This window comes from Pleurodeles waltl, chromosome 5 (assembly GCF_031143425.1).
Source record: "Pleurodeles waltl isolate 20211129_DDA chromosome 5, aPleWal1.hap1.20221129, whole genome shotgun sequence".
Taxonomy (NCBI): domain Eukaryota; kingdom Metazoa; phylum Chordata; class Amphibia; order Caudata; family Salamandridae; genus Pleurodeles; species Pleurodeles waltl.
In genome coordinates, this window is record NC_090444.1 from 894,983,225 (window position 1) to 895,009,712 (window position 26,488).

The following is a 26,488-nucleotide window of genomic DNA, read 5'->3' on the forward strand; positions in this document are numbered from 1 at the left end:
TTTTTATGGTTGGGATTTGTGGTTACTTTTTTTCTGGTAATACATGGTCATTTTCTTCCTGATCGATCTGACATTGAGCACGTGGAGACTGTGTTAAAACCAAATTTTTCGTCTCATATGGTTCGAAGAGACTTGTCCGATGTAAACATTTCTGCAATACTGATTCCGGATGGGATTGTGTGGGATAAAGTAATGTTTGATATATATGGTCCCACTGAATTGATTCAAATACCGTATGTCCTCAAGGTATCAATGAATGATATTGTTATACCAGGCATTGTTTCTGATGATTGGGATGTGAAGACAGTAGATGCTATGCTGACGGATTTGCATTATTATACTGTCTATGACGATGAAGATGCTTACCAATTTAGAGATAATCATGGTGACATGTTTTGCTACAACTATTATGGACACCACTTTATTCATAAAGCTAGTAGCCCTAAGTCCATATTTAATTATGTGCAATGGGAACATTGCTCCACTCCCCCACAAGGGAGTTCAAAAACGTATTATGATAAATTTGCATATTTTTCTGGGCATGATCAACGAAATGCTAAGTCTTACTATTTTAAAGTTACTCCGTATTCTAATAAGCAAATGTTATTGACCGATACTAAATTACTGTATTCAAATTTGTTTGTATCTAAACTTTCGGTCGAGGGGTATGAATACTGGTTTAAGACTGTTGACTTGAAAAATGTTTGGGGTACGAAAAATTGGCAGATGCGAGGCAGGGACACATTATTTAGAGCATGTATTATCCCTGTGCAGATGATTTTCCTCAATGACACAGTACAACAGACTAGCTGTTTGGGCTTGGCGACAATTAGAGATTTAAATTTGCCTAGTATACCTGTCCCTTCCAAATTAAACAACTGGCAGCACTATGTGAATGCTACTTTTAGTGAATTTACACATTGGGTCCAGAATGGTACGCTTAACACTTCATCGATACATCCGGGCGGGTGGTTATTATGGCCTATAGACACTAATAAGTGTCATCACCGTTTTGTCACCTCTTTCGGGGGGTTCAGGACTAGTAGGGCAGACCCTCGTTACATTTCACCAGAACATGCTGATATTATAACTACATACAGCGTGGGGAAGCTTTGTCAGCAATGGTTGAAGTCATCCACGCTGGATGCAGTTAAGTCACATCTCACGTTACTGTCTAATGATACTGATTTACAAGATTTTTTGTCAGGTCCCAAGGTACCACGGAAGAAAAGGTTCTTATACGAAGTTTATAATGAGATTTGGAAGCTTTCACAACAGGAGGCTTCAGCCCGGTTGAGGCAGATTGATCAGGAAAACCTGATGCAGACTTTGTCTGTTGTTGATAATGGCATGCATACCCTTTCTGACCGTGTTTACACGATTGACAGCATTGTTTCCTCTGCTATTGACATTATTAAATCAGACATGTCTTCTTTATATCATGGGCAGAGTCAGACGCGGTCCATCATGCAGCTGGGTTGGACTCTTCAGACCTTGAAGGCAGGTCGCGTTCCATGGCAGCACATTCGTGCCAGAGAGATCTTTGTCTCCTTTAATTTGACTCGTCAACAACAGCTGATGGCTAAAAAGGAAGCGACATATGTTATGTTGAATATTGAGAAATTGGAGAAACTGCCTTGCACGGTGGCTGAGATTCCGTCAGCTGAGTGGTTGATTCATGGGGTTATTAATTTGCCTATCTCCACTCTGCAATTTACTTCTTGTTTGAAGCACATTCCGGTGGGTAGATATGAACTATTGGGAGACAGTTACATACATGAGGTATGGGAGCTTCCCTTTCAATACAGATGTGTTAATGGTTTGGGGGAGGTTTTTCTTAGCGGTAGCGAATGCGAAGCTTCTGTCAGCCATTCCATGGTTTGTAAACAGCTGTCCTTGCACGGAGCGTGTAACGCTTCGAATGCTAACTTAGCTTGTTATCTGAAGGGAGTTCCAGTCCCGGTTATTAAAAACACTTTCCAGGTGCTTTCTAACGGCAGTTACATTGTTCTTAACAGCGAACGCTGCTGTGGCATGCGTGCCGGAATAGTTTACGTTGTCAACAAGGCCGTTACGTGCTGCGGGAATGTGTTGTTTCCCCCCACTCAAATTAGGGAGGTAGCGGACATCTGGCCTCATATTGCTACTTCCAAGGTTAATTTCGACAAGTTGAGTCGGCTAAAAGCTTTATTGTTTCAAAAGCATGTGGCCCTTACATCTGCTAGCGAGACCTACGCACTTCAGGTGGCAAGGTCATCGGCGGAGATACAGTCCCTTTTGAATACTAACTTTCCAAGTCACTTCGGTGAACTTGTGGGATGTATATTTAATGCATCCAGCACTGCTGGTGTTGCTCATTTTTTCAAAGCCGTTGGTGTTGTTTTTGCTCACACTTTCTCTTCCATATTCGGCTTGATACCTTCGGCTATACACTCTATTTTCGGAAGCATTTTTGGGGGTTTCCCGATTACTTTGGCTTTGATGGCTGGAGCCTTGCTGTTGTTGCTATTTTTTCGCAATGGGTGTCCCGCCACGACGAGATCCTATATTGCTGCTCCCGTCAGCACAGCTGTGTCGTGAACGCATGATGCAGCATTTTGGAGCTACACTCCTGGGCCATTTGGAGTGTGACTGGTCTCTGTCATTCAGACCGGTTTTGGATTGTGTGCAACCCGTGTTTCGGTGCCTTTGGTGCTCGTTTGAACATGCACTGGCTTTCTGTCTCTCACTGCAGCGCCCTCCAGTGGTCGATCCTGATCTGTTGATGTTCCCGATTAGGGCTCATTCCCAGACTTGTGCACTACGGTTGCGTTTACTTCGTGAGGCGGTTTATGAGATTCCCTTCCTGGAGGAAGATGGTATTGTCTCTTTCATAGGCCCTGCAGGGGGTGCCGCCCTGAATGGTTTTGGGGCTTTGGAACACACCTGCTCCATGGTACTTTGTGGCGTGGATCTTCCGATATTAACATATATCGAAGTGGAGGAGCTCCTACGTTCTATTGCTTCTGTCTGACGATTGGATTTTTTTTCCTCTCCTGCAAAATTGACACTATATTGAATTTGGCTTTGTCGTCACATGTTTCATAAATTTATGACTTTGTTGTCTTCTGACCTTGTCGAAATATATGGTTTTATATATTGTTTATATTTGGGGCATATTTTTATATTATTGGAACCACTTGCTACCGACAAGGGGAGGGTGTAGTGTGGTTAGTTTTACGTATCCTTTGCGCATTAGCTTCAGGCTTTAGGCCTTTGTGCACTTTGCCCTGAATGTATTTTATTCATTTGCTGACAGCTTAGAGCCTCTGTGCACTTTGCTCTAAATGCTTTTTATTAGGCTTCGTACTGTCATTTTTCAAATAGCCAGTTCTACGGTGTTGTTTTTTATTCATATCACACTGTTTTGCCTACTTCAGCACTGGAGTTCTCCATAACATATTCACTCTGTGCTTCAGTCAAGGATACAGTCTGGTACATTGCCGATAGACGTGGTAGGAGTTTAGATTTGGCATTCCTGCATAGGGACATTTTGTGATCACAATGACATGTTAGTTATAAAATCACTTCCTTGTCCCAATACACGCAAGAGGGAGATTCCGACCAGGGAACCACAACTAGACGCTGACTGCCTCGTTGCAGATGCTGAACCAGAGCACAGGCCTTTGCTCAGGTATGAGGGCTGATGTCTCCCCAGTGATTCGGAAAGGCAAGCTAGAAGCTTAACATGCTGTGCTCTAAATAGAACAAGCAGAGGGAGAGTAGAAACTGTTAGGCACTATGATAGCTTTGTTCTTATGTTTTACTCTCCTGGTGACTATTTCAATCCTACTGTGTTGTATTGTTCTGGTTATTGCGGCTCACGCCTTATTATCTAAAATACAGTTGTTTTATTAAAACATTATATAAAACTTATACTGTCTTTGTCATTTGTATATGAGATCATATTGGAAATGAGAGAGTTGGTTTGGATCTGAGTGACCACGACTTCCCTGAGAAGTTCCAAAGATGTCATGCGCTCGGCTGCCCAATCATTTCTTCCCAGTGGGAGAAATGAGGCACTGCTAGTTAGCCGGAGCAAAAACCGGATTTAGGGTGACAGAGTTCCTTACACGTGGGTCAGACTCAGTCCCCCACACCGTTATCGATCCTGCTGCCTAGAAATCCAGTAGTCTCATTTAGGATAATGAGAGCCCACGCGACATTAGTATCACAGGATCAGTATTTGCCCATGATAAATGGTACAGAGACACAAGGTCCCCTAAGCTTTAATAAGATAATAGGCCAATGTCAGGAAATATGGGATGCGAACATACAGAGATATACATGGACTACCATACACCCTAGAATAGCAATGAAATTAACAGTTTTCTCTTTGTTTCAGAGGGAATGGGACAGTGAAGGTGGGGAGTAACCTCAACTGCAACATCACCACATACAACGCTGATATGCAGGGCGGCACCTCCAGCCTGATGGATCACTACTAGATGTGTGGGGCCCGGCTCCACATACAACTACCCCCGAACTGGAATGGCCTCTGCTCCCTAGTGACTTTGCACACCCCCTCCCTGGACCAGGTGTGGACATCTCTCAGTTACATGACCATCCCAGGAGCCATCCGACAACCTTCCTTCACCATTACCGGACAAAACGAGCTGCTGAGTTTCTTGGTACTGAAATGTGGAAAGACATTCCACAGGAACACAGATTATTTAATGATGCCCAAATCTTTTTTGGTAGCATCCTACCATTCATTAAGGCGAAGGCAACTGCACGCTGGCTGCAGATCACGCACTTTGAATTGATGAAGACCATAAATGCAACTGAAGATGGGTTCAATGCTATCAAGGAAGAACTCAGTGCCCTTAGGCTGATGTTAATGGAACACAGATATGTATTTGATTTAATGATGGCCATGGAAGGAGGGGTGTGTAAAAAGATTGGATCTTTATGTGCCGGCCAATGATGCGGACAATGGGACATTAACTCAGGCCATTCAGACACTGCATGATCTACAAAAGAAAATGATCAATGAGGGGGGTACCCCTGATGGGTTTTTCGAGGGCTGGATCGAATGGGTGCCGTCCTGGATGTCGGGGTTGTTCAGGGCCTTGTTGCCTTTGATTGTGTTGTTGCTTTTGATGTGTCTTACTTTTCAGGTAATAATAGCATGTTGCAAAAGGATGACAGCTAAATTGGGAGGGACAGAGTAGTGGGTATGTGGTGATTCCCCTAGTTTCATTAGTAGATGGGAAGGTAGGAAAAGTAGTTGAATAATCAACTAGAGGGGGGAATGATGTAGGAAGAATAGGAATACATCACATAGAAACAAACATAAGTTCCCAAATCCCAATACAAACATTTTAGGCTATATAGTTGTAAACCAATGTAAGTAGTGAAAGGCTTAATACATGATATGTAAAAAAAGACAGACTGTGGGATCACTAGAAAAGGCAGGTCATATTTAGGACAAACAAACACTTATTACTTAGGAAACTTATACACATGCTGCATTGTTAAGTTAGCTGTGCTGAAACACACAAGAGGCCCAAGCCACATTAGAATGAGAGTTTTTCTTTAAAGCTGCACCAACTGTTGCTTTCAAAATGTTCACTTAGCATGAACAGGGTGGAACAGAAGGGTGTATCCTTCCTTAGCACAGGGGTCCTAAAAACCACAAGTCATTCATATCGTGTTAAGGGGAACTGTGTAAGGGTCAGATAAGTATTTGCAAGGCAGGGCTACCATGAGCAGCACGCAACATATAATCTTTTGTTGTGCAGAAAGATAGATATGGTGAATGACGTCAGTGTAACTTACCCACCCATGAGGCCAACAAGTGCAAGTGCTTCTTTCCAGAGGCACCTCATTATCTTATCTGTACTGCTTGTAGTTGCTTACGTAAATGCTGAACTCTTGACCACAGTTTTTTGTGGTTTTTACAGTATAAATGCTACTGGTGTTTGAACCAGAACTTTGAACTTCAGTCATGGCCTCTATGTGAGACTGCCTGTTGATCCCAGCTGAAAATCGATTAAACCTATATTATTGTGTCAAAATGATTTGTTTTATTTTATTAACAGATTTCCCTCTAACACACCGCCTGGTAGGTTAGTTTCAGGGCAGCAACACAATATTCTCTCTCTGAATGGCAGAGGAAATACAAAGTCAGGCAAGCAATGCTGGGGTGGAGAACTGTGCTCATACACAGGGCGCTGCTGCCGCTCTTCAGCGCCATCGGGTCCTTCTACTTCTGCAAAGTCAACAAGCATGTAAGTGATAAGTGACAAGGCCGACAAGTTCACTGTCAAGGTATATTAATGGGTGATGCCACGGTAGGGGCTAGCTTAGGGGTTCATGCCACTATGTTCAAACTGCGAAGTGAAAGGTATGGAAGGGAAGATGGCCTCTTCGGCTGTGCCAGGGCCAAGATGTGTTTTTGGTTTCCCTTGAATGGAGTGCGGGCATGAAAAGAAAAAAAAAAGTACCTTAAAAGCGTGATGCGAGTGGAAAGACACTGGTTGCCAGCCACTCATCACCAACCGGCAAGGGTACTTGGTCCAAACTCCAAGGAACTGGCAAAGCCAAGGAATGGAAAGGAAGTGCAGACAGATGACATGAGAAGCAAGAAAGGGAGAATGAAAGTGGAAGCCTACCAACGGTAATTAATGGGAAGGTTGCGGGTGGGCTATGAGCCCATTTTAAGATTGTTTCCTTTATAACCTAAAAAAATGCACTATGTACAGTCTAAGAATTACAAAAATCTATATTTCTAAACCACTTTTTTTAATCTTAAACCTTTTGTGCGTTTTGCAGCATTCTATCATACTGTGTGCAATGCAAGTTTAAAATAGAGCTTTCTGTCATGGACTGGGACCTCCAGGCACTAAACATACAGAAGTCACTATTCTCCAATGCACCAACAAGAATACAATTCTGGGGCTCTCTGGTGACAAACACAGACCCCTGGAGTGGATAAACTAATATTGGTTTTATTCATATGCAAAAGTGCATTTCCTCCAATTCGCTTGCATTTATTAGTCATTTAGGCTGTGTCTTATTTTGTATGTAGCTACCTGAGGATGAAAGACCGAAACAAGTTAAAGAATATTTTATTTTTTAGCTACGCCCAACAAATAATAGCCCCGCCCCCATTCAACAGACCATCACAGTTCATATACTTTTTAATTCACTTCAACCTCTAAATTGTATGTTCGTAAATGACACGTGCGCACGCAAACGTTAACCAACTGTTGTTTTAGTATCTTAAGTGCTGATTGCTTACCAAAATCGTACAGACAGTTGAGCACCGAATCCAGTGAGCTCTCCGGGGGGAGATCTAGATCACTTCTCATCATTTGGAGCCGATACAGACTTTCTGCACCATTAACATGCAAACCCTGTAGATGGTCGTCACTTGTCCAATACACTATAAGCATGGGCCAGTCGTGGTTATTAGAGAGGGGTGGGGTCAGGCAAACGTCAGGACGTTGTTGTGCGTTCCACACAGGAATGGGGGAGGGGTTCGCCTGACCCTTAAATGGCGGCTACTCTTGACTCTGGCTCGAAGATCAGTGCTCTACTCCGTCCCTGATGCAAACAAGGAACACGACACTCTAACACCTGGCCAAGCAGTGAAACATATGAAGTAGTGGGGATATCTGTGTCTTAAACCCCTGTTTTCGATGCCGTTGCAATTGTCGCGATACAAATATCTACGGTCTTGTCGTGATGTTCTCGGCATTTAATGTTTTCCAAAATCAATGCAATAAAAAAGGAGCCGCAAGGATAATAAGTTTGCGAGTGCTAAGCTCGAAGTTGTTACGTAAACTCTGGTCGCGCGCCTTTGACTAAGATATCCAACGGCACATACTAACACTACAAGATGGTCACTTTGATTATGATCAACTAAAACAACCACGGCTTCTGTAAAGGTTTATGCCTGTCTTGGTTGCTGTCCCCACTAAAGATGGCTGCCCGCTGGGCGCACGGCGAGTAGGAGATGCTGCAGCATCAGCCCCGCTGTTCTTTGAGGAGGTGCAGGAGGAAGTCGCGTCCCGGTGTTGATCCGCATGACATTGCTTGGAGCCACCACTGGGGGGCCGCTGTATTTGGTAGGTTATTCCTGTCACGCCCCCGTCGCTGGCTGTCATCCCTTGCGGGATGGCACTTTTGAGCATTGTGGTTCACACAACTGAAATTCTGTTGCCAGAGGAAAGGGCCGCCAGCTGTCTCGTGGGGGGTATCGTCTGTTTGAAAGGTAACCTGACAGATTTTGTGGTGGTGTCCCGCACATGGCATACCACCGAGAAGACGCGGTTCCTCTTGTGTGGCATGCCGAAGTGAGTTGGCCAATGCTGCACAAGGTAAAGCTCTATATGTTTGTGTATTAAGTTGTCTTTCAACTGGCTTCGTCTGCTATGCGTTACTCCGATGTTTGCGGGAGCCAAACTTGTCAAATTTTTAATTGGGGCATTGGATTAGTTACTCGATTTCCTTTTTTTTTTAAACTCTTTAAGCTGTATTTCTTCACCTGGGTTTTAGCTGAGGTCCCCAGGCGAGTGCAAACACGTCCCTTGATAACTTTAGATCAGATCCCAGCTATATTTGTGCTGTGGTCCGACAACATGTACACTGAATTAGTGTCGTGTTCTAGCTGCCTAGTAGAGGCTGGCACCGTGCAACACAGTAGCGTGTCAAGGCACTTGTGGTGCTCCAGTTGAAAGTGGCGCTTGTTTTGTTTTCTGGTATACACCCTGCTTTATTATTTTGAATTTACAAAGCACACCCTCTAGTATTTGCGCTATGTGCAGCCAGTTGCTGTCGCAGCCCTTGCACGTGTCTTCGCTGAAAGTTTTACCTCCTATAGATATGTATGACGGCCGAGGGAAGCTGTTGCTGCCAATCGAGTCGATTCTGATAATATGCATAGAGAAATCAATAATTTTGTTTTGTATTGTTTCGTATCAAGGACAAAGAGGTGCATCGCATTCACTGCTAAGAAGAACCCTAGGCCAATCAATCACATATTAAATATTTGTTTGTTTGTATCTGTACCAGAGCTGGAATAGGAAAAAATAAAACTCTGGGAATTCTCAAATAAGGAGACTTTGGAGGCGGGATCAAAGAGGGAGATCTAGAGGCAGGGGCGGAGTCAGGCAGGTGAGAGTCAGACTATTCATTCAGTGACAGTCAGCTTGATGTCTAGGCTCTGCAAGTACCTGGCATTATTCTTTATAAACTATGCTTAAAAATAAATTGGCAAGCATAAATGTAATATTAAAGCAGCACAGTCATATTTTATTTGTCTCATATGGACCATATTTTACAAATTCCTACTTATTTCCACTTTGCAATCAAGGTGAACAAAAATCCAGGAAACAAAGTTACAAATATTTTGTGCAACATAGCAAGCAACCTCAGTTGTTTGAAAGAAAGAGAGCAGAACACAGCATATCTAATAAGAAATGGCACAGTTTTTCAGTTTCCCTGCGCTGGCACACTTTAGAATGCCTTACACCAACACACATGCTCTTGCACCATAAACCAAGAGTGTGTGCTTGATGTCAAACATATGTTTTGTACTGGAAGGGCACATTTCCAGTACGAAATACTATGTTTTGACATAGCTTTACACTTGTATAACTTTGTGTGTGTGCTGTGAAGCACAACACAAATGTGAAGTTAGAAAATAGAAAACTGTTCTTTAACGTTATATTTTCCTTGAGGAGTTGTTCATTTCTGGTGCAAGTCTCCGTCTACCAATGTTAGTAGATGTGGATGTGCATCAAAACCCATGGGTGGTTGCATGGAAACAACCAAGTACCACTCATCTGTGCAACGCCCCCATGACGCCACGAAGGTCAACGCACTACTTTGTGTTACTTTGCAGATACTTTCGGAAAGTAAATCCCATATTCAACACTTTGGGTGAGTTAGCACCACGTTAACCCAGAGCAAAGTGTTGATAAGTATGGCCCCAAATTTTGCATTGTGTTAAGTTAAGTCTAAATTGTCTTGAAGCGTTGTTTAGCTAATAGCGTAATCTATAGTAGTAAAAACCCTGAAACAAAATACTATTTTGTAATCTAGTCATTGGATTAGTGGAATATCGAGGGTAAGAAGCTCTCTCTCGCTCTTATTTATATATATATATATATATCTCATTAAACAGCATTAGAATGCTTAACCCAGTGGTTCCCAAACTGTGCGCCGCGGCACCCTGGTGCGCCGTTAAAAGTTGCCAGGGGCGCCACGCGCATTTTGGAAACATGATATGAATATTTAAAAAAAGATTTATGCGTGCAGTTTATAAATTACCTGTTTATGACGAGTTAAAAGTATTTTGCGGCCGAGTAACTCATTAGCATTTTATGTGGGGGAGTTACATAAGCCGCACCTGTCAAGGTCTTGCCGTCTGCAGCATGGTTTCACCAAACGTGATTACGTTCCTAAATAAAAGCCTTCGTCGTTGCCAGCCGGCCGGTCGGAAATTCAGAAGAGAGCACTGGAATGTTATTGCTCCAGTGGGATCCTCATTGAAGTGCACACATCGGACGTGTTCCTTGTTGAATTTACAATAATTAGGTAGTTATAATTATTATTATTAGGATTTCTAATCTAGGGTGAGAGACAGGGCACGGCAGGACCGGAGATCACAGGAATGTGCAGGAAATCCTCCTAACCAGTGCCGATATAGTAATTATAGTATTATTAACAACTAATGTTCTGTTTTTAAAACAGATGGATATTTCCCAGGGGCGAGCACTCCAAACGAGGCCCCTGTGTAGTTTCCGGACAGGAGAAAACTGCTAACAGCTTGATTCAGCACACACACACAGAAGTTGAGTTTGTTTATTTAGGTTAGAAGACATTATTAGAATTATTAGTTCCTTGTTGATGACCTGTCCAGGGGAAAATTGCAGCGTTTCTGCTTTGAGAAAGATTAGCCTTCCACCCTTTTCTCATTATTAAGCACACCTTTCCTTTTTTTCCCCATTTGTGCTAGTAAATTGTTAAAAATAAATTATTGGCACACAGTCCTCCCTCACTTGCATGTCCAAATCAGATTACTTACTGAGTCTTACTGCCAGGGGAAGGCAATTTTCATTGGGATGCCAGAAAAACGGCTATGGGAGGTACAGACCAAGTGGAACTTGGAAAGCACCGTTATCAAAAGCTGAAGCCTTTGAAATAATTTAAGGCAGCGGTGCCTCCTAAATTCTCTAGAAACTGCAGAGTGAGAGTGTGAACGACAGTGCTTAATTTGTAAATAAAAACGTGCCGGTGCCCAAAGTCCTCCTTTTAAACATGTGGCTGCTGCAATTAAATGTGCGAAAATGGAATACTGAGGCAGTGTAATACTGAAGCAATCTCAGGCCTCTTCAATGATTTTAAAGCCACTCCCTGCCCCTTCAGCTCACTCTTGCAGCTTTCTGTTTTCTCCCATTGTGACACTATTTCGTTTTTCTCTTCTCCAGTCTTTCCCTTATGTGTCTTTTGCTTGCAGTAAATACTTGAGGCAGAAAAATAAGTGCCGGCCCTCAAAAATAAGTGCTGGTGCTTAGCACCGGAAACAACTAGCACAAATTAAGCACTGGTGAATGATCAAGTATTGTTAAGTAGTTTTAGAGGAGAAAGTGTCCAGATTGAAGGCAGAATGTGTGCACCAAAGGTGAGGTGTGTGTGTGGTCAAGGCAATGTAATGCCATTGTAAACAGAGAAGAAAATACACGCATGGAGGACAGCAAGTGTGACACAGAGGGGAGATGTGGCTACATTTTTTAGACATTTAAGAATGAAAGGTTGAATTGGAGGAGATGTGGTCTAGCAGGGAGGAGGAAACATACAAAACATCCATGTTATGCTCAATATAATTAAAGTACTCCCGAGGCTGGGCTTACATCGCCCACCCGAAAAAAACAAAACAAAAAAGTAACATAATGGGGAGCCGCGGGCAATGGCAAATATAGGTGAAGGGAGCCGCGGGTCGAAAAAGTTTGGGAACCACTGGCTTAACCTAAAATCTTCAGTATACCCGACTGCTATGTGACAAGCAAGTTATTGTGTGCTGCACAAATGGTATTTATTGTATATGCCAAAGTGATTGTATGCACATACCAGACTTTAAAATAGGGCACACATCCACAGCAATGCAGATGCAAACTACCAAAAGCTAAAATATGTTTGTCAGCATAACTGATAAGATGCTTCATTTTACCAGTTATCAGCTCCTCCATTTGGAGATGAGGTGTGACATTTGTCACTTTCCCCAAGCCCAGTGATGACCATTTAAATGGAACTTTCTATGAATTATGCAGCCCAGACGGGAATGGCCAAGCACAGGAAGATTTGAAAGAAAGTAATTAGTTATAAACATTAGAGCTATCCAGCTCAGGAATAACTACATCAGACTGAAAAGACTTTAACTATGTCAACATTGGAACCTACCACACTGGGGGTGGAGCAAAAGAAGTCCATCAGCCACCTGCAGGCATCTGCTCACATGAAAATCCAACAGTGATTGCAACATTGGTTGTTCCCAATGATGAGGACTTCGGTTTTTCAGTATTAAGCTTGAGGCAGCTCTCCTTCATCCAGGCAGCAACTGCCCTCACTCTGTTGTGGAAGTTGGTTTTGACTGTATGCGAGCTGTTGGTGAGGGAGATGATTAGCTGAGTGTTGTTGGCGTATGAGATGATGTTGAGTGCGTTGTGTCTGGCTATGGTGGCTAGGGGGACCATGTAGGAGTTGAAGAGAGTGGGGCTCAGACGGGATCCTTGCAGGATGCCACAGATGATCTCGGTGGCCTCTGAGTAGAAGGGGGGGAGTCGGAATCTTTGGGCCCTGTCGGAGAGGAAGGAGGTGATCCATTCTAGTGCTTTGTCTTGGATGCTGGCGTCGTGGAGACAAGTCTGTAGCGTGCGGTGGGAGATGGTGTCGAAGGCGGTGTACAGGTCGAGGAGGATGAGAGCCACAGTCTCACCCCTGTCTAGGAGGATGCGAATGTCATCTGTGGCTGCGAGGAGGGCGGTCTCAGTGCTGTGGTTGCTCCGGAAGTCTGACTGTGAGGGGTCCAGGATGTTGTTGAGTTCGATGTGCCTGGTGAGTTGTCTGTTGACAGCCTTTTCGATGACCTTCGCTGGGAAGGGGAGCAGAGAGATGGTCTGGAAGTTCTTGAGGTCCTCTGGGTCTGCAGTGGGTTTCTTCAGTAAGGGCTTGATTTCAGCGTGTTTCCAGATTTCTGGGAAGTTGACGGTTTCAAAGGAGCGGTTGATGATGTGGCGGAGTTTGGGTGCAATGGTGCTGCTTGCTTTGTTAAAGATGTGGTTGGGGCAGGGATCAGAGGGGGAAACTGAGTAGATATAGTTGATGATGCTGAGGGTTTCTTCGTCAGAGATGTTGGCCCAGCCGAGTAGGTGGTGGGGGTTTGGAGGAACTTCAGTGGTGGATATGCCGGTGGTGGGCGTGGGAAGGTCCTGAGTCGGGAAGCTGTAGTAGATGTCTGCTATCTTGCGGTGGAAGTAGGTGGAGAGTATTGCAGAGTTCCTGTGAGGGAAGGAGATCTGTGGAGTTTGCTCTGGGGTTGGTCAGTTCGCTGATGATAGCTCCTGCAGGTGGGGGGTAGGTGGGTGAGGTGTCGGTCGGGGGTTTTGCTGAAGGTAAAGTGGATACAGTGGTGGTTGGCCCATTGGAGTTCAGTGATGTGGCTAATAGAGATGGGGTCGAGTGTGTGTCCGGAGGAATGGGTGGGTGAGGTGATGAGTTACTTGAGTCCAAGGTTGGCAAGGTTTTTGAGCAGCGTCATGGAGTTGTTGTCATTGGGGGTCTCCAGGTGGAAGTTGAGGTCCCCGAGGAGGGTGTAGTCCTTGGAAGCAAGTGCGTGGGTGGTGGCGAGGTCAGCGATGGTGTCTCAGACTGGGGGCGGGGGCCCTGCGGCCTGTAGATGAGGGTGTTCCACAGAGTGGTGTTAGGTTGGTTCCAGTCTGCAAGTGGAGGAGTTCCATGTTGGTTGTGGAGTCTTTGGTGCTGGTGGAGAGACGTAGGGATTTTTTGTAGACGATGGCAATGCCTTCCCCGGGCTGGTTCGTGTGGTCTTTTCGGATGTTCTTGTAGCCGTCTGGGATGGCGATGTCTGGAGCCAAGGAGGGGTTAAGCCAGGTCTTTGTGAGGAAGGCGATGTCCGGGGATGTGGTGTCCGTGAGGTTCCAGAGTTCGATGGCATGCCTGTGGATGGAGCAAGTGTTGATCAGGATACATCTGAGGTTGTATTCTGCTTTGTGTGTCCTCAGGGGTGGGCTTGAGTGATGGAGGCTAGTGAATTTGCAGTTGCAACAGGTAAGCGTCCCTTGGTGTTGCTTGGTGATGTCTACTTACAGTTGTTGTCGTGTCCCGGGTTGAGAGCGATTAATGCTGCTGGCGTGTAGCGGTGGGGGGCGAGAGGTCTAGGGGTCCTGGCGCTGGTCGCAGATGGGCTTGACTTAGGCGCGGCCTCCATTAAGTGGGGAGGAGAGGACAGCTGGGAGGCAGGAACAGTGCAAAAAAGGGGGCTGGGACCGTGGGGGCAGCGGCAGGGAGAATGAGAGAGAGGGGGGTGGGGCAGCAGCGGCAGGGAGAGTGAGAGAGAGATGCGAGAATGAGAGGAGTGAAGAGAAAAACAAGGAAAAGCTAGAGGAAAGCTCAGAAAGCGAAAGGCACAAAAACAGCACACAAAAGAAAAAACGAGGAGAAAAAAGGCAGAGAGCAGCCTAGCAGAAGAGCAGAGCTCTCCCACTAGACAGCAGAGATGAGGAGCAGGCAGAAGCCTGCAGGTGGAGGAGGGCCTCGAACTTCTGACCGAGGTCAGGTTTCAGGTCAGAACGGGCTTCCACTTACTGGTGGAGCTATGCGGAGGCAGAGCAGTTCACTAACCAGGTCAGTGAGGTTGCTCTTCCAACCGTGCGGCGGTCGCCATTAAGTAGGGAGGGGGGAGGAGAGGACAGCTGGGAGGCGGGAGCGGGAATGGTGCGAAAAAGGGGGGTGGGGCCGCGGGGGAAGCAGTAGTGGGGAGAATGAGAGAGAGGAGGGGGTGGGGCAGCAGTGGCGGGGAGAGTGAGAGGAGAGAGAGAGAGATGCAAGAATGAGAGTAGTTAGGAGAACAATGAGGAAAAGATAGAGGAAAGCGCAGAAAGCAAAAGGCACAAAAAAGCACACAAAAGAAAAAAACGAGGAGAAAAGAGGCAGAGGGCAGCCCCACTCGACACCAGGGATGAGGCACAGGCAGAAGCCTGCTGGTGGAGGAGGGCCTCGAACTTCTGACCGAGGTCAGAGTTCAAGTCAGAACGGGCTTCCACTTACTGATGGCGCTATGCGGAGGCAGAGCAGTTCAGTGACCAGATGTTATGTTACATTCATGATGGTCCATAGTAAAGGCCCTGTAATGAAATAACTCCCCCTAAACCAAAACAGTAAATAAGCAAGTTAATTATTCATTCCGTTCTTAATGATGCCATTGTAGAATCAGGTGCTAGCGTGCTGTAGAAATAAATCCTTTAGTGCTGGTGCTCACCAGGCTACCCCCAAAGATCCAGTAACACTCCACAGCAGATGCCGACTGTGTCTTTGAAAGCTCCATCCGCTTGACCTGCAGTGTAGCCCCAGATGACACAGGTTGCCAGTAAATGGATTCAAGGTGCCATAATTATAAGCCTTGTCGTTATGGTGTTCCTGTGTGTCCACTTAGTGTAATGTGCTTTGCAGACCTCTGGCGTGTGGAAGCTGAGCATCTTATCTTGGTACATATGTACATAGCCTGTTCACAGCATGACATCTAAAAAAAACCTAAGCATGGGTGTGGCATGTACACAGGACAGGCCTTAGAGAGAAAAATGTACAGCTGACAGACAGTACATGTATATATGATCGTAAATGGACATGGGAAGTGCATCTGCACAGGTCAGCTGTAATTGAACATACATAATATCACTGCTCACAAATGGGGCAGAATGCAGATGTGTAAAATAATCTATTGTTTATTCATCTGCAGTGCTGCAGAGAGCCCAATACATTTCCGACCAGCGACTCTGTCGATTTGAAATGTTCACGTGATATGTTCAAGACACCATTGGTTATAATTGAAACAAATGGGCCAGGAAACAAAAAATGTCACAGTCAGTGCAAACATCTTCTAAAGGATGTAGATATACATGTTCCTGAAAGATTTACCACGTTTGGACTTTTTAATTTTAGACTTCTTGTCTTTCCCTTTATTAGTTTCAAAGGCCTAATCAGAGACTTTCCAGGTAAAAACGCATAACTCAGCAGACCTTGCTGCACACTTCTGCAAAGGAAGTAGCCTTGAACCTTGCACTATTACAAGGCAAGAAAGAATTACACTGTTCAGCTGTTCCTAAGTGTCAGGAACTTTGGGTGGTTAGTGGTATGTGAACAGGTAACCATTTCTCATAAATAGAACAACACGTAGACACACATTCAACTACCAAAGGAGAATAAATTAAACTTGGCTGACACACAGTAAATGAGAACTACCTGAAATGTAGAAATTAAACTTTCTCAGCTGGACAGAGACAAACAGAGAAAACCGGTGAACATGGATAGTATCTCTAGATTTGCAGGGATAAACGGTTTGTCAAGATTTGCCCTTTGACTTTTTCTTTGTTTTTGTTTTTGCTCTGGAGTCACAGCCTTTGTGAAAATTCATGTTTCCTACAACATTGCACAGTTTGAATACTAAGATAATTTCCAAACTCTGTTATGTAAAATTCTTTCAGGCCGTTTAAAAAAAAAAAAACTGACCAGTCTTTTGGGATAGTAGTTCGGTGTATATCCTAGTGGGTGAAGATGTGTTACTTGAGCCAGTTCATAACATCTAGTTGTGTACCTTTTTAACTTTTACCACAATCTCATTGTTTCGATGATTTTGTGAAGTTCAATTTTTAAGTGTTACTTGCCATTTCATCGCTCTGTTTATCCTATACCAGATGAATGATTGCTTTTATGGATTGTAGGGGATGGTGCTGTAAACTTTCTGCTGGTAATAAGCAAAATTAGTTATATATTGGCAAAAGCACGCAGCATGAGGCACTTTCTTTTTTATTTTTCTGTTTCCATGACACTTATTTAAAAAAATACCATCAGTTTGGGGCTTCCTACTGCACTATTATGGAGCAGGAATTTCGTAATCATAGGAGCTATAGCTTACTTCTAGTGGTAGAACAATGTCCTACCATGTTTATATCCCATTTTTAAATGTATTCATTCAACCTGAGTGTAATATTTTTGCTTTCTGGTTTTTGATGGTTTTATGGATTTGTATGATTTTACGTAATCAAACAAATAAAGTTTATTCATTGATGAATTTCTCACAGTAGCGAGCACTGGCTCTGACTCCAAGCTAGAGCACACATAACATGGATGCAATGAAGTGTGAGATCTTCCTGAAGCAGCAGTTTGAGACAGACTAAGGACAGACCTAGAAATGTCCTCCCCTTGAAAAACAGAAACTACAGTCCCACTCCTCACTCCTGTCATCCACCAAACAACAATACCCAGAAGACTAATCTGCACCTCCTTGTTAATTAAAAGGCCCTTTGGACTTTCTAGAGGTAGCCTGGACTCCATCTCCTCACTTCAGTATCTTGGTCTTCTCCCTCCTGCTACAGGTATGCAGGAAACACCCTTTTACTGTCTAGGAAACTATCCTCACCCTCATCCTGTGCCATGCCAAAGTAGGGGCATCCAAATGAATCCTACTTTGCTCTGGTGGTCAATAGTATTCGCAAACCTAATGGGTAAACGTCAAAATATATCTGCTCAAGCATTTACAGAATCTCCTTTTCAATGTTTACATTATTTACGCAATATTCTTCCACGTTCCTTTTATTAGGTAGCTACTGAATAATTCAAGCACATTCTAAAGCTCTTGATATTCCCTTGTATATGCTTCCAACCACTTCTTTACGCTTCCAACCTCTGAGCTTATCAGCTGTCCTTGCTGAAGCAGTGGTCTAGCAGTAGCTGGGCACTGGACAGACTGTTCTAATGATTCTTGGGTCTGTCAAAACCTACCTAACATAGCACTGTCTTCCATGCAAATACTATTTCTTTCTACATTTTGCTTCCTCAAAGATAATGCTACATTGAAAGTGTGTTCCTAAAACCCTGCTTGGAAATGATGAAAATGACTTAGAACTTCTAATTCTTCTCTATCCTTTTTCTTTGTATGTCCCTCTTCTTACTTTCCATCCTCTTCTTGTCTCCTTTCTCAACATGCAGCCTACTCTGTCATGTGCATGTTTGCATTAATCTCTATTTTTGAATTTCTGTAAATTGCCTAAAGTTCTTCTCAGAGATGAAACCCTGTCCTCCTTATGTCCTACCCAGCAACCTATCAATACCCAATCTGTAGCTCGTATACTATCCCACAAACCATTTGCGTGACTTCCCATAACTCCCCACTAATTATCACAGTTAACTCCTAATAATTTAATCCACCACGAATACTCCAACACCTGGTCAGGAGAACTAAGTGCTAGATAAATGCAATTGCAATGCATTTTTGTGTAGCACCACCCAATCAGTGATAGAAGCTCAAGCTTGAGATCACTTCAACCCCAAAAGCAGAGACCAAGTCCTAATAAAAAAAAAAATAGGTCGAAGTTAAATTAGCTTAAGCATTGTACATCATTGCCACTTCATCATAAGAAGGGCAGACTTATCTTACCCTCCTTTACAGCCATAAATGAGGTAAAAACCTGACAGTGTGTATTTATATACGCATGCACATCGGGCATATGTTCATATATAAACAACATGCATGATTTTAAGAAATTTATAATCATGTTCCTTTTTTAAAGTTTTTTTATTGGTGCCATGAAAGAAATTCGAGGTAATCCCAAATGAAAATAGCATTTAAGTTATTTCGCTAGTGTAAATCACATGCTTTTTTTGCACCTGTTGAGGAGTTGATGTTATGAATGCCTCAAAATGGCATTATAAAACTAGGCACACACTTCCTTGGTGCATTAAAAACAGCATTTTTCAAATATGTAAATGTTCTGCCTTGAACGTTGCGATACTCGGCTACTGAAGGTATGAGAAATGGGTTTGAAATTCACTTGTATACAGGCCTTGATAAATCTACTCGTCCATTCACTCCGGCGAGTCAGATTTCATCAGAACGAGCTACTCTTAGGACCCACAGGCCCTTTCTGGCGAGCTGACAAATAACAGGTGTTCTGTTCACTCACAAAGTGAATGACAATAAAGATGCTTTTAAATCTTGATTTTTATCTTGTCACATTTGCTCTGCATTTAAAAACAGAGGTCTAAAGGCAGTTTGTCGTCTTACATTTACTTTCCTTTCTCTGACTGCAAAGTTGAAGGATTTTATAAAGTGAACTGTCTGACAGCTCTTTTTATGACCCCCCCCATTCCCCTCCCCAATTCATGTATCACCATAGTCAAATATACCATAAGTGCTCTGATGTAGTCAGTCGGTCGTAGTGCACCCCAATTGTTAAAGCAAAATTTTGTCTGGAAGAGAAATAAGTCAATAGACAGTCATGGTATGAAAATCATAGCAAAGTTTATTTACTAGAGCCTATAGGCGGAAGACTCTGCTCACAGTAACACACTGCGGAGCTCTTCAAATACATCGAGTCATCAGAGGCTTTTTATAAGGTTCAACGCTCATGAGTTTACATTACAAGCACTATTTCACAAGCTATGAAAAGCTGCAAAAACATACAATTGACAGCAAAAGTAATTATTATTTAAGGGAATACAAGCTTATCTGTAATAGTAATTTAGGATATGATGCCTCCAAGAGGGTCTCCTTGTCTCAATTTCAAAGTCTTTGTCTAGGGCACATTGTATTTCATGTGTAGCAGCCTAACCTCTCTAAAAGTAACATTCCAGTTTCGTAGTGTAAGAAGCTATAATTCTGTACCACATGTCACTTTTATTTTCTCAAACATCCCTAAGAAGTTCCATTTACAAAATAACCAATTCTTCCTCTAAATCTTGAAAGGTTTAGTGATATGCGACTGCACAAAACTGAGATAACCCTGTCCCTACACCACGTCTGCATTTATAATTAGAAAACAGAAGGCGAGAAAACCACGTTTTATCTCGAGGTCATACATAGAAATGTATGCATGTTTAAAGAAAGCAGCTTTAAACAGTATCCTAAATGCAATTGCTAAATGCTTGGACAATGGTTCAATTTCTCATGTTAATTTTATTTTGCTTTCACACAATCCACAGCGGAATGGAAAAGACCCTATGATAAAGCATGCCACCAAGGTTTAACCCTGGTGGGTGAGGGTTTTCTTAGGAAATTAATCTGCTTCCTGCAATTAATCTGCTTGTTTCAGATCAGTACTCTATACAGAGAATTTTTCCATCACGAAGCTGTTTTCAGCTAGATAAGGCTAGTGACCCCAATTTCATTACATAATTCCTGAGGAAGGACAGCATTTGTCAAACAACCAAAACTTTACTCTTATCATACAATTTTTCCTGAATTTACAACATCCAAAATGGAGATAAGTGGCAAGAGATGTTAATAAACTAGGGTCTGATATGTTTGAATAGTCAATTTCAAGGTGGTGTTCTAGCAGCCCAAACCTTTTGCAGAGGGCCCAAAAATGCCCCACTTACTCTATTTTTACTCTATGTCACTTTGATTTAATTGTAGATTTCCGTGTCTTCCCATTACACGGCAGTGACCATTAACCGTTTCAAGCCATGTTATGCCTAGGTAGAACAGGGTGCAGGGATCAAATTATAAGTACACAAGTGTAATGCCCCAGATGCTTAACAATACAAATAGATGAGGAGCAACTACTAAGGTTAAGAAATTTGCAGAATTTATAGAAGATTGTTAAACAGAAGTAGATAACAGCAATAGAATAAACTAGTAGTCAGAAACAATAATAGGAATAGTAACAATTTTAACAATGGAGTATAAAAAGAAAGGAAGATTATCATGAAGGAAAGCTAATACCTGGGATAGTAGGAATGGATGATTCGATCCTTGGTGTCAAGTATTGAAAAGCCAGCTGAGAATTTTGCAGAAAAAAGGAAAGGATAAGCAAGGAAAATACATGGAGGAGAAAATCGTAAGGTTGAGGTGTGACCTTGAAACAAATGAATAATGAAAAAAGTGAGTTTATTACAATACAGACCAGGAGAAAATAATATTAGTAATAGCATATGAAGATGCAAAAAATTATAGATGCTAGATCAAAATAATTTGGGTACGAAACCTATGAAGACTAGCTGTATAGGCGTGGATAAAACATCTGGAAGAAATCTACACAAATGGTTATATCGATTCCATATAAAAAGAGTATGTAATGGATAGTGAAAATTTTCAAAGCCTTACGGAAAATGTACTAGAACAGCTTATAAAGGCACTTTCACTTTCTAGAGCAGCAGTTCCAGATAATCTCCCAGCTATTATAATACAAAAGATTGTGCATTGGTGGGTTAGATCGTTTTTCAACCAGTGTTGAACTCCAGAGAGTTGGAAGGGGGCAATTATAAAGCCAATACATAAAAAGGGTACCCCGTAAATCCAGAGAATTATAGACTGATAAGTTTGATGGACATTGGATCATACATTTGTGATGTCGAATGGGGTGGTTTCAAGAAAGGATAGTCTACTATTAATCCCTGCTTAGGCCTTTAGTCAAACACCAGGAAGTCAACAGAGTTCAAGGGGAACCTCCTTTATTGTTATGTTGATTTCTGGGAAGCATTTGACCTGGTAAATAGAGAGATACTTTGAAAAAGTGTAAATGAGCTAGGAACCCTGATTCGCTTATTATGCATTCTCAGAGAATCACATAGAGGAAATTGGGCAAGAAGTGAATTAAAAGGAAATGGTACTCAGAAAAAGTTCAGTAAGAAATAGATTATCTGATATGCAGACGATTTAGCAGTACTAGATATGACACAGATAGGTCTGAAGAGAAAACTAGATGCTTTTCATGAATACAGTCAGTAAAAAAAACAAAAAAGTCTGTATGGAAAAGACAAAAATAACAGTCTTCGGGCATCAAAATTATAATTTTACCTGGGCATTGGGCAACCAACAGGTAGAAAAAGTAAAATTCTATCAGCACATAGGAATTAAATTTACAGTAAATATGAGCTGGAAACTCAATTGTGAAATGTTAAAGTCCAGTGCGTTACCAACAGTAATGGGGGCTGCTGAAATTCAGAAATGATTTAGCACTAGCTATCTGGCTTCAAAGCCATGGTTCAGACAAAACTTTTTTCATGGGACATACATCTTATTAATGAATAGATTGCAGACATGGGATGTGATTGAGGGCCAATGCTTGAAAAGTCTGTTCAACTTGCCTAAGTCAGCTGTGGCTCATGTCATATGGTGGAGACAAGGCTGAGATTCTGGAATCGCATATCTGTGCATATAACTTTACAGTTTTGGAATAAGCTACTAATTTCAAGGGAAGATAAAATTGAAGGATTCTGTAAGAATAAACTACAGAAACTTGTGTTTTAAAAAGGCTGTGAGTCTAAGATGACAATTAAATTTGATTAGAGAACACCTCTTTCTTGCTTCTCTCATTCTAAAATCTCCAGCAAAATGTCCTAAATCCAAAATATATTCTAGAACTGAAGAAGAATCTAGAGATTGGTATTTTACTTATTTATTACGGAATTAGTTGACAGCCTGATGTGGGATTCATTGAAGAGTAATATGAGTTTCTCCTATATTTAGGCCCTCCCTACCCAATGTTGGGATGAGGTAATATTCAGAACAGGGATTAATCCATACTATACCAAATTAGAACTATTTGAAAAGTAATAGCAGAACATGTAAATGTGGAATCTTGACAAAATGCTTAAAGTCACATATTTTATTAGCTTGTTTATTTTTTTTTTATATAAAGACAGCATATCATTTTTAAAATCCATTTCAAAGAAATATTAAGTACATAATAGATGGAATTCAATAACGATTTGATTCTCAATTGAGTTTTTGTGATGTTTGTGCTGTAGGCCGTTTGGTATGTGCTGTGACAAATTGTATCATGTTTTAGAAGTGATAAATTTGATAACTAATCGTAATTGCATTTATATAGCACTTGGTACCCCAAACAAGGCATCAAAGTGATTAACGCCGAACAGCGTGATGCTCCGGAACCCCAGGCTAATCCAGCGTTATTGGTTAATGTTAGTTACTGAGACTGTGCGGTCAAAGCAAACCATTGCGTGAAGGTATTCTAGTTTCTTTATGGTGGACTAAATGGATAGTAGTCAGTTGTGATGATTAGTGGAGGGGGCTCATGCACATGGTTTGTGGGACAGATAGATTAGTTAGATGTGATTGGGTATTGTTATGTTGCAGAGGTATGACTTTTCAGAGGTGGGAGGAGAGATTGTGAACTTGTAAATGGGTTGTAGGAAATTTGCAGAAATACAATGATAAAGTAATGCATATTTTTGAGACATTATGGAGTTTTAGACTGCAAAAATGTAGAAAGAAACAACTTTATTTACTTGTGAAGATTGTGCTATAGTGATGGGTACTAGAATCAGGTAAACCATGTGTCCACTGCTATGCTACTGCTAGGCCACTGATCCAGTCAGGTCAGTTGATCAGCTCAAGTGTTGAAAGTGAAAGGTAATGGCTAGACTCATATGTCGAGAAATATCAAGAGCTTTAGGCTGCACTTGGAGGAAGAAGTAACTTCAAGATCATAGCAGTGTGAGAAAATACATGTGAAATAATGTATACATTGAAAAGGAGAAACGGTAAATGCTGGAGAGGATGCTTTCTGATTTAGCTGACAGTATTAATGACCAAACAGAGTGTGATCCGTTTGGCTGCCTCTTGCTTGCATTGGCATAGTGGAAGGTGAGGACAGCTTCCCAGATAGTGGAAGATTATTTCCTGCATCCCAGTGGCTGGAGGGCAGAGATGCAAACACTGGTATGAGTGCAGGAATGGTGAAAGGGCTCCCTTTACAAATTCAGTGAAAACATTCTTAATAAACTTCCTGAAGCACTGTACTTTGTAGATGCTACTGGTAAGAGGGGTGGAGCTGCAGTTGGAAGGAGCCCCTTTAATTATTGCCAAGTCTTTTGTCTACCTTGATAACACTTCATTGCAGAGCCCTCACACCTCTTTGTTGGTTGTGGGTGATCAAGGCTAGAGACGACCATGCTTTGAGGTGCTCACCACACAAATGCTGTGTTTGGAGAGCAGTCTGGAAAGACAGTATATAAACACTCAAGCCTTGAAAGACCACATTATTAATTAACACTACAGCACTAACTCAAAGCAGTCCAAATCCATATCACTATCATGAAAGGATCTGAAGTATGTTCATTTTTATCATCATTAGAAGATTTTAAGACTAAACCAGCTCATTGTAGATTAAGACACTTGACAAATAGCCCACAATTTACTTATAAACTTCAAGTGAGGTAACCTGCAGAGTGATTGTACTGATTAGAAAGATATTTTTAATTTTAAATGTTTTTTATATATATATATATATTATATTAGGTATTTTTAAAAACCTTATCTTAGCTTAGCCCCAAAAAATAAATTTATAAATGCTTATCTTCTACTTATACATTCAGTTCAATATCCAAAAACAGAACGTATGTGAATCTAAAATGCAAGTAATCGTTTAATAGAGAGCTACCTTGAACTTCAAGAAATATTGTTTAAAATATTCAACTCTGTCTTTTAGGGCGAGTGAGCTCCAGCCTTGTTTTTTAGATTCTATTGTCATCAGCACTTTAAAAAAAGAGAAACTGGAAGATAGTCCTAGTTTCTATCATCCAATCAACCAATTAAGCTCAGATTACCGGCTGTCCACATAATTTCTCACCAGTAGGGTTATTTTAGTTGCAGAGTTTGCTACACCCAGATCAAGCCTGCTTTCTGGGTAATAGATCAACATCAGCTAACACATACTTTTTACTCCAGGCTCTTAGCTATTTTTCACAGAACAGATTGAAAGCTGCAATGTTAATGTTTGATGTGGTAAAACGGGTAGCCCTTTATCGTATATTAGAAGCTTTATCATTTCCTGAGCAGCTGATATTTCACTCTATTGTTTTCTCTCTGCCTTATTCTGCACTTATAGTTTCATAATACTGTATACAGTTATATATAGTATTACTGACACACATGTTTTTATGTTTGCTGTGCCATGACTAATCAAGGTAATGTATGCCTTTGCTATCTTTTTGTTACAATTCTGTCTCTAATATTTGATATCTAATACACATACGGGAGATTGTTCTTTAACCCTTTCAAGACTGGTGGCCTTGCCTACCTGTTGGGCCTGGCCCTTTTTACGAGGTAAATCCCCTAACTTTTTCCCTTCCTCCTCCTATTTTCTTATGACCTCCTTTTGTTGTCTTTAGGACTCTGGGCACTTTATCACTGCTGATCAGTACTAACGTGCAGGTGCTCTCCCTTTTAAACCTGGTATAATTGGCTTACACCTAATTGGCACATTTCATTTACCTAAAAGTCCCATGTACAGTGGTATCCTTTGTACCCAGGTCCTGTAAATTAAATGCTACTAGTGGGCTTGCAGCGCAACTTTTACCACCCACAGAAGTAGCCTTTCAAACCTGCACCACAGGGCCTGCGTGAGCAGTATACTGCCACACGGACCTGGCACCTAAATATACATGCCAGGCCTGGCCTTGAACTCCCCTTTTACTACATATGTCACCCCTAAGTTAGGCCCTAGCTCGCCCTATTGGCAGGATGCTGTGTAGGTAAAAGGTATGACGTATGTCTTTATGTACTACATGTCCTAGTAGTGACAAACAGCCCATGTAGTTTCTCACTACTGTGAGCGCTGCTCCTCTCATAGGATTGCATTGGAAATGCACTAACATATGTCTAAGTGGTAGTGTCTGATCTATGTGGGGTGGCGTAGGCACGTTTGGTATGGTTGAAATGGTAGTGCGAAATGCTGCTTACTGGTGTAGGTGGATTCTAGAAATGCCACCCTTAGAAAGTGAGAATTTCTCTGTGCTCATGACTGGTGTTTTACAGCTTGTCTCCAATCCACATCTGGGTCAGAGTGACAGATGGAGTTCATCTACATATTGAACGGTCTTCCTAGGCTGGGAGAGGTAGATCTGGGGTACACCTGCATCTGTAAAAGCTGTGTCCTGGCCTTTCACAAAGGGTTTGTTTACCCCCTACTGATGTCTGGAACCAGTGCCGAAGGAGAAAGGGGACCTTCCTGAAACCGGTTAGTGCTGTTTGGAGCCCCCCTCTCTCCCTTGGTGGAAGCTGTGCAAAATAAGTATAAGTACAGGGGGCTGTCCCCCACAATGGGAGACACTGTGTGGACTTGGCTCCAGATGCTGCTGGAAGGGACTGTAATGCCAGAGGAACCACAATTAGGACTGACCTGCTGGGCTGAGCTGTGACCTGCTAGGTCACAAAAAGGACTGCCACCCTACCTGCAAA

The 26,488-nt window shown here is 42.3% G+C and overlaps 2 protein-coding genes across 5 annotated transcripts in view; one reads left to right on the top strand and one right to left on the bottom strand.

The window, feature by feature from the left end:
* Positions 1-7,564, bottom strand: part of FSAF1 (40S small subunit processome assembly factor 1) — a 175,499-nt gene extending 167,935 nt beyond the window's left edge. Inside the window, exon 1 of the mRNA XM_069235017.1 lies at positions 7,286-7,564. Coding sequence (XP_069091118.1) covers positions 7,286-7,439 — 154 coding nt within the window. The 5' untranslated portion in view covers positions 7,440-7,564. The remainder of the gene's footprint in view (positions 1-7,285) is intronic.
* Positions 7,565-7,960: 396 nt separating this feature from the next.
* Positions 7,961-26,488, top strand: part of GNPAT (glyceronephosphate O-acyltransferase) — a 443,941-nt gene continuing 425,413 nt past the window's right edge. Inside the window, exon 1 of one of the 4 annotated variants that reach the window (XM_069235014.1) lies at positions 7,961-8,114. In XM_069235014.1, the coding sequence (XP_069091115.1) occupies positions 8,073-8,114 (42 nt within the window). In that variant the 5' untranslated portion in view covers positions 7,961-8,072. Of the gene's footprint in view, positions 8,367-26,488 lie in introns of all 4 variants that reach the window. The other 3 variants (XM_069235013.1, XM_069235016.1, XM_069235015.1) reach the window with 3 other exon arrangements.